Here is a 13868-nt window from a genome sequence, read left to right on the forward strand (position 1 = left end):
AGATTTTTAAAAACAACCTAGGTTTTTCTATTTAAAATCAAAATATGTAGGAACATTCTGAAAATGTCACTGAGCCACAGTAGTGGCATTCAGAGGATAGGCTGCCACAGGATCTGAATCCAAAACAACATCTCTTGACTATTGCTGATTTTAGAAAGAAGGTTTTAATAATCCCTTAAAGCAACTGATATTCAAATTCACAACTTTGAGTGATTTAATGAATACCTCTAGGGGAGGGTCACCCAAAAGATGAAATTACTATCTGAACAGCAGTGAGGCAGAGTAATCAAATATAATGTTTAAAACTCCTCTAGGCCTCAGGTGCTGCTGTCTCTGTGCACTTGGGCAAACTTGCCTGGCTACTGCTGGTCACCAACTAGCCCAGACCACTTTTATTATTAAGGCATCTCCTTTGTCCCTGTAGGAATTTACAAGGAGATTGGGACAGCTTCTGGAGAATCCAGGGACATTCCTCAAGACATAGCACCAGGTACAGAAAGGTTTGATCCATACCAGATGTCCAGCTTTATCGTGACAAAAAGGTCTAAGGATAAAGGAATCTTTTTATTTTCCTTCAAAAAATAAATTTGTTGTGGAGGAATGAATTACAGGATGATAAAAACAGAGCATTATTATTCATCTCCTGCAACATAATCTCCCATTGCTTCAGCATTGCAGACAGCTTCCACTAGTCCTTTCAAATTAAAATAGCACCTCAATGTAGAACACTCAACTTGAAGTCTCTTCATAGATTGAGCTGCCTAAAAAGCCAGTGACATCACCTTCACATTCCTGCTTCTTCTCAAGGGAAAAATGAAAAGCAGCGTGAAAGCCACATCCCTTTTCCTGTGCCATCTCAAGCTAATTTGTTATGGTTTTCATGCTTCTTGCTTCCTTTATTGAAACTGGACATCACATAGTGCTGCAGGGCAAGGCTTACCTTTTTCCTTCCCTCGTTAAATTTTGGCTGACTGTTTATATTTCATTATTCAATGATCACATTCCTGGCATCAGGCTGCTTTTCTCTGATGCTGATTTCTGGTGAGGCATTGGGAAATTATCAGACATCACATGGAAAATATTGAATGAGTAGCCCTCTGATTAGATTAGTAATTGCTTTCTCTGAGTATCATACAAAGACTAAACATGCTAGCCTTAACAATGACAGTAGGATCAAAGTTCCCAGTTTCAGTAACAACAGTCACTTCTCCCTTGGTCCTTCTCGTGCTCTCCTTCTCGCCTTTAAATACTCTATTTTCACTCCAAAGGGCTGTCTTTCAAATCTCAAAGGCAAGGGCATTACAGAAATCAAAGGAACACCATAAGTAACAAGATAAAATTCAGCCACTTGGCTGATTTTTGTCATGTAAACGTGAAACTATGCAAGCACTGATTTTGAGAGAGATTTGAGTTTAAACAGTGTCTGACCAATTCGGGCATAATGATAATCCTGATGAATCCAAGGAGAAATGTTTGCAAAGACTGAAACTTGGCTGAATGATGCTGAAGAAGCAGCAGAAATGGACAGGAAACTGTCTGCACCAAGAAGTGTCAATTATTCTGTTTACATGACCTCCTGTGCACTGTAGCACAGGGGAGTCTCAACTGTCTTGGCACTGATACAGTGCAAATAAAAATAATAGGAATAGAAGTTCATCAAGTTCCAAGGCTGAACCATCTGTTTTTGTGCCAGCTATATTTCTCCATCTCTGCATGGGAAGTTGTTTGAGAAAATAAAGTCCTTTCATGCCTCGATAGGAGCTGACCACCTACAGATGCAAAGAAAGATTTTTTGACTGTGTTCCCATTAAGCTGACTCTAAAGGAGCAGAAAAATCCTATTTAGGGTCTCCATGGTTATTAGAAACCATTTACAAATCCTGGGAGTTTCTTCAGTTTCCTGAAATATAAAATTAAATTTTTCTTCCATCTTGCTCCCCATCCCACTCCCATCTTTGTACTGATCACTGGTATATGGGGAAAGAAATAATGATTTTGTTTTGGGATAGTTTTCAAGGACGGGTTCTGTTCTCAGGTGGGTGGTGTTCTTGCTTACTGTGGCCAAAAGAATAAACAACAGGTATCCTTGTTATCTTGTTGACAATGCAGATGAAAAATTAACAAGCTTTGAACTTTCAGAGATCCAGTAATAATTCTGGAGTCAGTCTTCTCTCAGATTTTCTGCTGGCTTTTCTCCCTGCCTTGTTCCCATTCTTACATTTTACCCTCACACTGATGCACCTGAGCTGCTGCATCCCTTGCAGGGGTGTTTGGGAAGCTCTCACAAGTTCACTCCATGCTTCTACTGCCTGTTTGCTGTCATTTGTAAAGATTTGATGGTGAAGTGGGGCTGTCACTTGAGCCGCATAGCACTGCCTTCTCATTAGATTATTGATGGTTTTCTGGGGAATTGAGGCATAAACACAGCATCAAGAATGAGCTTTTATTGTTGTCACTGAACCTGCCCTGAAGTAAAATCATCTGCTTCCCAGCTGGCTTGCAGCTCCACTTGTTTATAATCTTTCACTTGCTATTAAAACTTTGAGATGTATTCCTTTTTCACTCAATCATATGTTATTTTCTTTTGTTGCTTGTGTTTTGGCATTTTGGAATGAATAGGGAAGAATAACAAAACTTTCTGTTTTTTAACTTGCAAGAGCTAAAGGTGGAGGAAAACCTGGTTTTTCTCTGGCCATCAAGGTGCTTTGTGCCCTTGTCTCTCCAGTCAGCAGATCCACTGCTGGACATGGAATTATATTTTAATCCAACTCCTTACAGGCAAACAAAACTTTTTCTTATTGTATATCTCCATAAATTACACTGTAAAAAGTTCTGAATTTTTTCCTGTGCTCATAAGAATGTTCTTTCCAGGGGATTAAAGACATTCTGCATATGTTTGGTTGGCTTAGTAATTTTTATATTTTGATCAAACTTCTATGTCAGAACTTTTTTCTCTGTGCTTAGGCTTGTGTGTTCTTGCCTTAGTGGAGTCTCTGGTGGTGTAAAGACTTTGGGCAGCAGCAGGCTCAGGTAGCATTTCCTGGAGTCAACACAGATTAGGTGTCACAGATCCTTTAGGCCATTTTTATGGACTTCTGAATTATTTTTATTTTTCATTTCTGATGGAATTTCATAGAAATGAAATCTGGGCTTGCAGTCCCTCATGACCAAAGCAATAAAGGTTTCATGAGCTGCTGACAGGCAGGAAGGGTACCTTGCCCACTGAATAAAATCTGTTCACAGCTTTTGTTTAAAAATGAGGGCTTTTCTGTATATAAGCACAATAAGCAGTAATAAAATTATGTGCATTTGATGTTACTTCTACTTTACTTTTCAAACCTATAAAACAGGCAGCAGTCAACCTTATGGATTTCAAGAATGTGAACAGAGCAGGGAGTTAAGTGACCATCTTTCTTCCCTTTATTTCTTAAAATCACATTTTGGCCAGCTATTCTGATTTTGACTTGGATAGAATTTTGAAACCAGGGCACCAGCCTTGAAGAGTTTCAAGGGTTAGATTTTGATTCATCATTATGTCTGACAACTCACTGGGCTTATGATTTTCTAATGCTTAAATTTAATGAAGCTTCAAGTAGGACTAAAGGACAATTTATTTTTCCATGTTTTCTATATCTACTTCTTCCTAGAACTGAGAAACCTCATTTACTCCTACTTCCTTCCTCAGCTTAATTAAGTGAAATCCTGTCAAGTGCAAAAGTGCCCTGAATCTTTGCTTTTTCTCTCTTTCACTCAGTCTTCTCCTAGCTCATCTCATGGATGGACAAATCTATGGGAAATGAGCAGGAAGCAACAGAAATCTGGGAGGTTCACATCTTCCCTGATCCATAATTTCAGGACAACAGAGCTTTAGATCATTTTTCCTTATTAGATAGAGAGATATCATCTCTCCATGTCCATATCATTTCTCCATGGCAGAAGAAGAGCAGGGTTATATTTACAGTCCATTTGGCAGATGTTATGGTTATGTTCACTCAATACATCTGTAGTTAAACCAGAGATGCAAATAGAGAGGTGCTACCTCCCAGCCCAGGGGGGCATTTACAAAAGTAACTCTCCACACTGTCCACGCAGGTTCCACTGCCACAGGGGTTTGATTTGCAGTCCCTGATGTCCTCCTGGCAGAATTCTCCATCAAATCCATTTGGGCACAAGCACAGGTATTCACCAAGGCCTGGAGGGTATTTAATATTGGTGACACATGTGCCACCACTGAGGCAGCTGCAGGGCTTCACTCCAACCTGGGGAATGCAAAAGGGAATTTGTGATAAGATTCCTCTGAATAATCACAGCCGGGAGGTGTATTGTTACCCTTTAGGAAGGGAGAGATTTGCACTGCAAACATGTTATCCAGTATTATGGAAGCTTATTTCTAACCAATTTCCTTTGTCTAGATAGATGATCTTATACTCACTGTACTTATTTATTTGACTGAGAGCTCGACTTCAAAGGGATTTCTTTTCTCATCATTTAGGGGCAGATTCTGACTTCTTGTGAGAAAAAAAACCCCAACCTTATTTGCTATAACAGCAGATTTCACATTGTATCTGAGGGCAGAATTTGTTCCTTATTCTTCAAAGAAGAAAGGAAAAATCTTTTCTCTTTGCCTGCCTGCCCACCTTTCTCTTTCACATTACAAATGACTCCCAGGCAGGAACATGACTGTGGCATTCCTTATCTGGTCTCTCTCTTCAGGGAAAGGAGATCCATGGTTGTATTTTATGTATGTACAAGAACTGCATTTCTACAGATTCAAAGCTCTGCATTATCTCTCCCAGATAACACGGGTCTAGTTTGAAATATTTCCATTAAAGCCACATCTAGGCTCCAGTTTCCCCTCTGTTGTGTGGGTTCAGGAGATTTGTATTTTGTGGTTTGAATGAATAAAAATAGGAATCTCTGGGACTAAAAATCTTTTCTTCACAAAACGGTTCTTATGTCAAGAGTCTGCATCCTGCTTTATTAGCTCATCTGATCAGAAAATTAATGTTAGCCTATACAATAAAGACAAAGCCATGGACAAGCTCTGCCAAGAAACTTATAGTGTGGAGTAATGACATAAGAGCAAGACATCCTCTAAAAATATCATTGAGAATGAGTTATAATCTCCCTTTTATAGCTAAAGCCTGGTCTTTTATGTTATATGCTTTTTTTGTGCAATCCAGATGCAGAATGTGAATTTTAAAGCAGATTAATGAACCATTAAAAGGCTCTGCAAGAATGTTCTTTCAAACAGCAATCAATAGCACTCTCTTGTTCCCTGTATATATAGTTTCTATGTTCTCAGAGATATTTATTCCATTAACTGATCATTATTGCTGTGCTGGATATTATACACTTATGAGGAAATAGCTGAAGCCTTGTTTTTCAAGACAGTAACAAATTATTAGCTATGATGACAATTGCGTAACTGCATTGACATGACAAACAGGTTTGTTTTGTTTTTCCTTTCGAGTGTGCTTTGCCTTACCTCAATAGAGTATCTGCTCTGTGCATTGCACTCATCTGACACAGTGAATTCAAAGGTCTGCATTTCTTCTGAATCCACTTTCCAGAGGAGAAGGCCAGCAGGAGAGAGCCTGGCATCCCGTGGCCCAGCCTCCAAGATGAATAGCACAGCTGACCCTTCTGGATCCACTGCTATTAGCTGGTAAACAAAATTCTCACCAATAAATGTCAGCAGCTGGCTGGAGGGGGCCTGGAACACAGGAGGCAGGTTGTCTAAACAGCAAAAATGAAACCATGATTACATAAACTCCGGTTTCTCTCACACAAAGATTCTCAGAGTGAGTCTTTGAAGGAATGCTCTCAAAGAAAACATACAGATCATACCCAGAAGCTGATGGAGGAAGAGATTTGGATGTTAGAGACAGCAAATAGCTTTATCAAAAAGAACACCTTTTTTCTCCCCTTTTTTTGTGCCCTGTGCTGAACTTTTGTCCCATCCTGCACTTTGATTAATTTTGAAGTGCTGTGTGATATATGGAGTAAATAATACATGATTTATATGACCTCCCCCTAGTCCCAATTCTTCCTAAAACTATAATTAGTTCTATTTCTTATACTTACATAGATATTTAATCTACCATCCATCCATTTAAACATAAGTAAAATAAATCTCAAAATGCTGAATGATTAATTCGGCGGGCAACTCAGGAGGAAAAATAAATTGTAACTCATCCATTGAGTAGACTCTCCTCCCTTTACCCATGAGGATTAATTAAAGGACCAGTTTGAGTGAATTTGGTTGGACATTTCATGAGGAAAAAAGGTCATTTCAGTGCCATCAGAGATACATCAGTGGTGTGTACAATGTCACCCTTGGCACTGTTATTTCTGGGGTTGCTGTTTACATTCAGTATTTCCTTAGTGAAGTTAAAACCCCCTGATATACAAAGCTATTTAACAGCACAAGAAAAATGCTATCTGAAGATACTTTCAATGTACATAGGTAAGGAGGACTAGGTAGAGAAAATAATTACATTTTATAATTAGAAACCAAGGAAAAGTAAGATCAGATGAGTACCCTGAGGTGACAGCAGCTCTTTTCAGGGCCAAGGAATTTCATCTCCATGTCCTAAGCCTCCTCAGTCTCAAGGCATCTTTCCTCTTTAGCCAGTAGTGCAAATTGACATATTTAAAGGAATCTTCTCACAATGTAATTTGACCATAGTAATGTTTAACGTAAAGCACATTTCTAATACTGAGGATTAATTTCAAGCCATGCTCGAACATAATGAACTATATACGTGCTCTCATAAGGACTTCTTGCATTATGCTCATGGGAAATCATCATTAGGGGTTTTTTTGTAGTACATATAATTTTTATCCAACTTTGCTTTCCATAGCATGGCTTAGATGATGCAATTATTTAAATATGTGTCTCCTTTATTGCTGCTGTGCTATGAGAGCTTTCTAAAATGCTTGTCCAGCAGATTGTCCTGGCATAACTGTTGAAAGCTTCCATCTATTCATTTGCCTTTTATTTCCCAAACACTAAAGCCATGGAGCCCATAAAAATTGTGCCCAAAGTAATCAATGAAATATTGATGCAGGGTATGCATTTATGGATAAACACAAAGGTGTTAACAGAATGGATGGTAAGTGGAAGTGGTAGGCACAAAATAACATAAAATCAGATGTTCTGAAAGGAGTCTGTGGAGGAGTGTTTCTAATTCTACAGAGATCTGCTTGCCATCCAGTAAATATATATACACTCTCTCTATTACTGCAGAACTTTAAAAGAAGTTTTCACACTTTTGAAAACAGGTCTGACAAACCTTTTCTTCTAAATATTTTTAAATTTTGACATCATTTAAAAGTGAACCATGATGTGTTTCAGAGTTTCCAAATCACTTCTAGTTTTTTTAAATTTTAAAACAAATGCAGTCCTTACTTTTTAAACCATTTCCTGAATTTTTAAATGGAGATGTCTTGGTATTAGTAATGAGTCTGTCTCTATAACACTCAGGATCAGCTCATCCCCAGGGACACTGCTGCTCTGGCCAACACAATGGAAAGCCAGGCTGGATGTGGCTCTGAGCAACCTGGTCTAGTGGAAAGTGTCCCTGCCCATGGCAGGGGTAGGACAAGATGATCTTCAAGGTCCATTTCAAACCCTTCAGAACCTGCTATCATTCTACAGTTCTGTGACAGAAAGGAGGCGAGGTTTGTGAGTCACAGATAATATCCCTCATTGGACTTAAATATTTTTGGGGGAAAAACATACAGCTTTCAAGTGTACAGGCTCTCTTTCAGATCTGACTCACCCTTAGGCATTTTGCATACTCATCCAAGTGACATCCAAAGGGATTTTTAGTTGGTCAACTTTTGGGGTGTTATAAAACTGCAAACAAACGAAGCAGACTGTTTCTGTGACTCACATACCTCTCTGTAATGTGTTTGTGTTTACAAAACACACAGTTTACAAAGTTTCTAGCAGCACCACCTTGATTTACATAAAAGCAGTAATATAATCTTTATATTGACCAGATGCAAACATGCTCGTGTAAGGGAGGAGATGGGCTGTGAGGATAATGCTGCTGGAAACAGATTGTATGTAAAGCGTGGGGTGAGCAATGGTTGTTGTTTACACGGGGCATGTAGCCATGAAAAAAACTATGATTTAGTCCTCATCCTTCAGGAGATGCTTCAAAAGGCACCCTTCTCCCTGTCCTCTGCCTCGAGGGGCTGCAGAATGAGACTTTGGGTTCTGTGCAGTGAAGGTAATGAGTGGCTGATGCCTATCACTTGGACTCCCTGCCAAGCCAAGCTCTGTTATGAGGCATTTCATAGGACTTGGCTCAGCAAAAGGAAGCAATTCTTACAGACAACAAAAATATAAGCTAGTGTTTTAAAAACAGTATTTTCCCCAAATTGCCTCCTTAAAGATTTGTACCTGCGAGATGCTGACAGAGATATTTTGGGTTCGTCACCTTTAGCTGACAGATTGGGCACTGCATGGGACACTGGCATATCAAATTTTAATTTTCAGGCATTTTTTTCACTTACTAATCTGAGATTTATCAGGCAGAATAAGATGCATAGTGCATGCAGTGGAGTCTGCATTTCTGATGTACCCAATTATTCCCATTACAAACAGTCCATGTGCACTGCACAGGGATAGATTCAGGTTAGCAAAATGGAGGAATGATATATTTAATAAAATGCATCATAAATTCCCAGATAAGTACTTCTAAATTCTAGAAAAGAAACCCCTGTCTTACTTTCATTAACAGACCAGGTGAACTTAGAAATGTCAGGTTCACAGAGAAGACAAGGGCTTGTAGGGCTTGACTCTCCTTCACCATAGCAAAGTCCATCTATATTGCATGTATTTTCCTGCCCAAAAAAAAAAAAAAAAAGGAAACAAAAATGGGTGGGAGGTGAAGGCAATGAAAATAAAAAAAGGAATAAGAAAGATAAGAAATTAGCAATTAATTTCTGGATATAAGCAGCAATTCACTAGTCTCTTGAAACAAGGAAACAGCAGCAATTTAAATGTTGGTGCTTTCTGCTTACAGCAAGTAAACAGTGGAAGTTTTCCAGTTCCAGCTTGGAATTCTTGTGGCTTTCAATGTTAGCTTAGGCAATGGGGTGTTGCTTTGTCACAGATGGATGATGGATGCAACAGAATGTGACTCTTTTCCCATTTCCACACTCATGTGGTGTATGTGGTCATTGTTCCCAGCTGTGACTGTTAATATGATGAGTATCAGTTATTCATGAAAGGTGAGCACCACGAGACTCACAAAACCCAAGACTAGACAAAAGCTCCATTTGAAATATTGGAATCCTGCTCTTCATAAACATTTGCAGAAGCAGTGCTATAAAAGCAGAATTAAGAAGGGCATTAGAATTTAGGCTCCCATGAGGGAGCTGTAGATAAGAGCTGAGCACATCCAGGGTGACTTGGTGGAGCAGAACATCCCAAATGACATTTGTGAGGTGATGCTCCATGGGCACAGCAGCCTTTGGGCTGATCTGCTCCTCTCCCAGCTGGGGAGCCCAGCAGGGCCAGAGAGGCTGTGTGGGTCCCACGAGGGTTGAAGGCACTTGGGTTATCTAAGAAAGGGACACAGGGACATAATGCACAGATTAAGGATCTATCCCTTGGGAAGGTCCTGTGGAGGAGCTAGGCCTTGTAGCCAGTGTTGAGCTTTATCTGACCTTGCAGATTCCCAGAAAAATATAGAATACTCCTGGGAAGAAGGAGGAGCAAAGTGCTTGCCACAGTGGGACAGCAGGACAGACAAGCTACCAAACACATTTTTCCTTTTCCTTCGTTTTGCTGAGACTGATATGTGTCCTATTACTGGCCCTGTGTTTTCTGTCTACTGCTCTACTGGTGTCCCAAACTTCTTTTGCAAACTGCATTAGTCAATAATACCACTTTAGGGTAATGGGTAAGGTAGAGAAACAAAAAGCATCCTCATAATGGCCACGACATGATAGAACATGACAGATCTCCAGCATTAAAACATTGATGCTAATTAGATTTTATTACATGGTTGTTTTCAAGGCTTGATGCTCTGATAAAAAAAAAAAAATATATGCTTTTTTTTCGGATATGATACAGTGTGGTAAAGAATGGGCTCCATAAAAGAATGTGAAATGGGCTGATATAAAATGTCCCCTAATTGAAACACCTTTTCTGAAACTAATTTAAGTGTTGTAGAGTAATGTAGAAGGAGTAATTAGACTGTGGTCTGATGCAATTGGAAGCCTAGTTCAAATATTCCCTTGAAGCATTTTAGAATAGTTGAATATAGAAATTACTATAACCCCTAGAGAACACCACATTGAGAGACCATATACATTTCTGGGTTTCAAAAGCAAAAGAATAAGGAAAGCCTTTGACAAAAAGGCTTTAAGTGAAATGATTCTGTCACAATTATTTTAATCTGAAACTAAAGTGGTTTTGCTCTCATTTGGGCTGTGTTGGATTTCCCTGCCCTTAGCTCTCTGAGGGCAGTGACGGAGGGACTTTGAGACATCCAGTCAGGGTCAAATTACCACACAGGCCTCTAAAGTAACTTCTATTCACTCCCTTACTTGAAAAAAAAAGTGAACTTTAAAAAAATTTTGGTAACCATTATGTGCTTGCAATCAGTACAGGTTTTAAAACTGTATTTTCTCATTAGCATTAATGAGAACAGTGAGGCAAATGAGTTAAGATGTACCTGATTAATCTTCATTTTATAAAAAAAGCAGACTGGTAGCCTCCTATTAATTCATACTTGCCTCAGGGCAGGAAAGCAGGATCAGCACATTCAAATAGCCCACCTAATACCCTCCAAAATTTTTTTGAAGCCCCATTGCAAACCAGATAATTTGCTTAATGCAGGTCTCTGGAAAAAAGAGAAGGGAAGATTTTTTTTTAAGGGATGTTATACCAATAATTCCACAGGAAAACTGAGGGTTATAGTGCTCTGCAGGCAGTTTCTAACATGTTGGCAGTTTAAAATGTAGCTCTAGACTTTTGGTTACGATTTTGAAACTGTCAAAATACTATATGTTTGTACTTAGCAGTGTTTAATGCAAGCAAGAATGGTTTATGTTCTCTCAAGGGTGTTCTCACATGACAAAAACTGTATAACATGCATCTTTGTGTGCCTCTTGCTAAGGCAGAAAATGGGAATAGAAATGATATACCCTCACCAAACCGGCTGGGAGAGGGAAAATAGCAGAGACACTTCAGAAGTGAAGTTAAGCCTCTCAGGGCAGGCTCCTCACTCTTATTTACTCCCACTAACAGCTGCAAAGGATAAATATTGCCAGCCATGGGCTTTCCTGAGGTGTTTGCATGAGGAAGGTCCAACATAAAGCATGCTCTATCAGGTGTTCACACCCCACGTAAATATGAGAAAGAAATCAAATATCGCAGACGTGAGGCTGTGAAAGAGAAAAGCAAAGTATTGGGCTGTGCAGCTGATCTGTGAAATAGGTTTTCCCCTTCCAGAGCAATTATTACACACAGCCCATCAGAGGGAGGGAGAGGGCTAAGGAAGAGATGAACGATCCGTATTAAACCTTTATGATCTTTAAATTACCTTTAATTTACAAAGTCCGGTCGGGTGGAATTGGCAGACCTGGCAGACCGCGTCGTACAGGGTCAGCACTCTGGAATTACTGTACTGCAAGCCATCGTTAGTGATCTAAATGATACAAAAATCATCTTTATAAGTAATAATGTTCCATATGGAGACTGTCTGCTCATTGTGGAGCATACACCACTGCCCCCTTGAACTGGATGTGTGCCAGCAAGATAAATTAAACCACTTGTGAGTGGCTCTGCGAGCTAACAAATTGCTTAATGCTCCAAACTGGAAACTCTTCATTAATAACCAAAAGATCTTTTGGCTCAGCTGGCATTCAGCTTTCTGATTGCTATTAGGTTTTATCCTGAAGGTTCTTTTTTTTCCTGATACCCTTATGGAAGCTGTACTCAAGTACTACAAGGGGGATTTCAAGGAGTTGTGAAACACAATTAACATTTTTGGCTGGAGCTCAGAACCACTTTTTTTACTAATAGCAAATCAGTAAGTAAAGTCCTTGCCTTGAAAGTGTGTGGGGGAAAAAAGTATATAATATAGTTTTATTTGAAATTAACCTTATAAAATCTGCAAGGGTGCACAATATGAGAGAGAAACAGTCTCATTTCTGTAGGAAAGTACATTATAGCAGTCACCTGTCCCAGCTCATAACGAGTACATGTGGGTAATTCAGAAAGCCTTGAACATGGCCTTTTTGTATAAGAATGCCTATACAATACAAAAGAGTTGAGTAAATTTACATTTTCTTTTTCCACAGTAAAAATGAAAAACTACCAGAGAAGTGTGGATAAGTGGTTAGCTTTTGAGAATGCTTTGTGAGACGTCTTGAGTGGTGTGAACCTTAAAGGGCACCCCAAAACCCTGGGGAAGGCCATGCTGGAGACAATGATGTGAACCAGCAGGAAAGCAAAGCCCTTCTGTCAGGTGTTTTTCAGGTTTTGTCTTCTCACAGCAAAAATAAAGCTGCTATTTAGCAAATCTAACAGGGTTTGCTTTGGATTCATCAGGTACCTCTGTGCTTTCTTGCTATTAAAAGAAAATCCCCAGCACTCTTCCTTCTCTCCTGAGACCACAAATCTGAAACATCCTCAGTCCTTTTGCAGGGGATTTTTACAAGATTGAGGCCATAAAGTTTTTGATCAATCAATAAACTCTTTCAGTTCACAGAAAGAATGTTAAGTTAAATTGAACAAAGATAAAGAGAAGTACAGAGAGCAAAAAAATCTCAGTACGTTTCATGAAAAGTAGCAGTTATCATGGTTGAAAGTTCATGGAAGATAATAGAGCAGATTCTCCCACAGTGTCACATGGGATGGTTCTCAGCTGAAAATGCACTGCGAGCTGTGGTTGTGTCTGCAGAAACCACCACAAGGACAGGAACAGACAGTATTCATGGATATTCACATTTTCAACTTGTGGAAGTGAAATAACTTCTTTAGACTAATATAAACTGGTCCAAAAATTCAGTAAAATTCATTGATCTAGTAAAATTCATTGGTCTAAGGAAAATATTAGACTATTGACATATTAGAATATAATGTATTGTACTACAGGTAAAAATGCTTTTAAAAGAAATAAAGAATTTCTCCTGCAGTTTGAGAAAAAACTGAAACAGGCAACACCCCCCCCCCCCCCCCCCCCGTAGATCTGCTCTTCACTGAAGGACTCTGGCAGCAAACATCCATTAAGAATTTATTATTCCTAATGCAATTTTAATTTAATTTCATTTCATTATTTTACCAGAGTGTCCAGTGTTGTCTCAATAATGGTGCACTAATAATGAGTGAAAAAATGGCTAGACAGGGAAAAATATAAAAAGCTGTAAAATTGCACTAATTGTTTTGTCTGAAGTGAGCATTGTGAATGAAATGTTACTCCTGTAATTTGATTTTTTTTATCTGTGTTTTTTTTCCTACATTCTGTTATAAACATCTATTTTGGTCTCTTTTAGAACTGGACTGGTTTATAGCTATTTTAATTGCTTTTTCATTAGTCATCTTAGTGATGTGGAACAAACACTTTGATGAGAACTAAGGAGAGAAAACCTTAAATTTGTTTGGACCTTAAGAGGCAAAAACCCACTTAGAGTTGGGCCTTGTTTGCTTGGGCATAGGTATCATCTGGAAAGAAGTGGGTGCTTCTGCATAAATGCAAAAGATGATCAGAAACTCTGTTGCTTCTGCCTCAGGTTTTTTTCATCCATCATGAAATGGTCTTGGCTATTGGCATCACTCTACACAGACTTTGTATGAAAGTTTCTAAAAAAGAAAAACGAAAGGTTTAAATCTGTGCTGAG

The 13868-nt window shown here is 39.0% G+C and overlaps 1 protein-coding gene across 1 annotated transcript in view; it reads right to left on the bottom strand.

The window, feature by feature from the left end:
* The window catches only part of LOC106849921 (von Willebrand factor D and EGF domain-containing protein-like), a 187942-nt gene that overhangs the window by 111573 nt on the left and 62501 nt on the right, over nucleotides 1-13868 (bottom strand). The window contains exons 14-17 of the mRNA XM_088168290.1: nucleotides 11570-11674; nucleotides 8744-8858; nucleotides 5488-5738; nucleotides 4063-4258 (exon numbers count right to left, since the gene is read on the bottom strand). Coding sequence (XP_088024416.1) covers nucleotides 4063-4258; nucleotides 5488-5738; nucleotides 8744-8858; nucleotides 11570-11674 — 667 coding nt within the window. The remainder of the gene's footprint in view (nucleotides 1-4062; nucleotides 4259-5487; nucleotides 5739-8743; nucleotides 8859-11569; nucleotides 11675-13868) is intronic.

The sequence above is a fragment of the Sturnus vulgaris genome, chromosome 7 (genome assembly GCF_052056855.1).
Source record: "Sturnus vulgaris isolate bStuVul1 chromosome 7, bStuVul1.hap1, whole genome shotgun sequence".
In the NCBI taxonomy this organism is placed as follows: Eukaryota; Metazoa; Chordata; class Aves; order Passeriformes; family Sturnidae; genus Sturnus; species Sturnus vulgaris.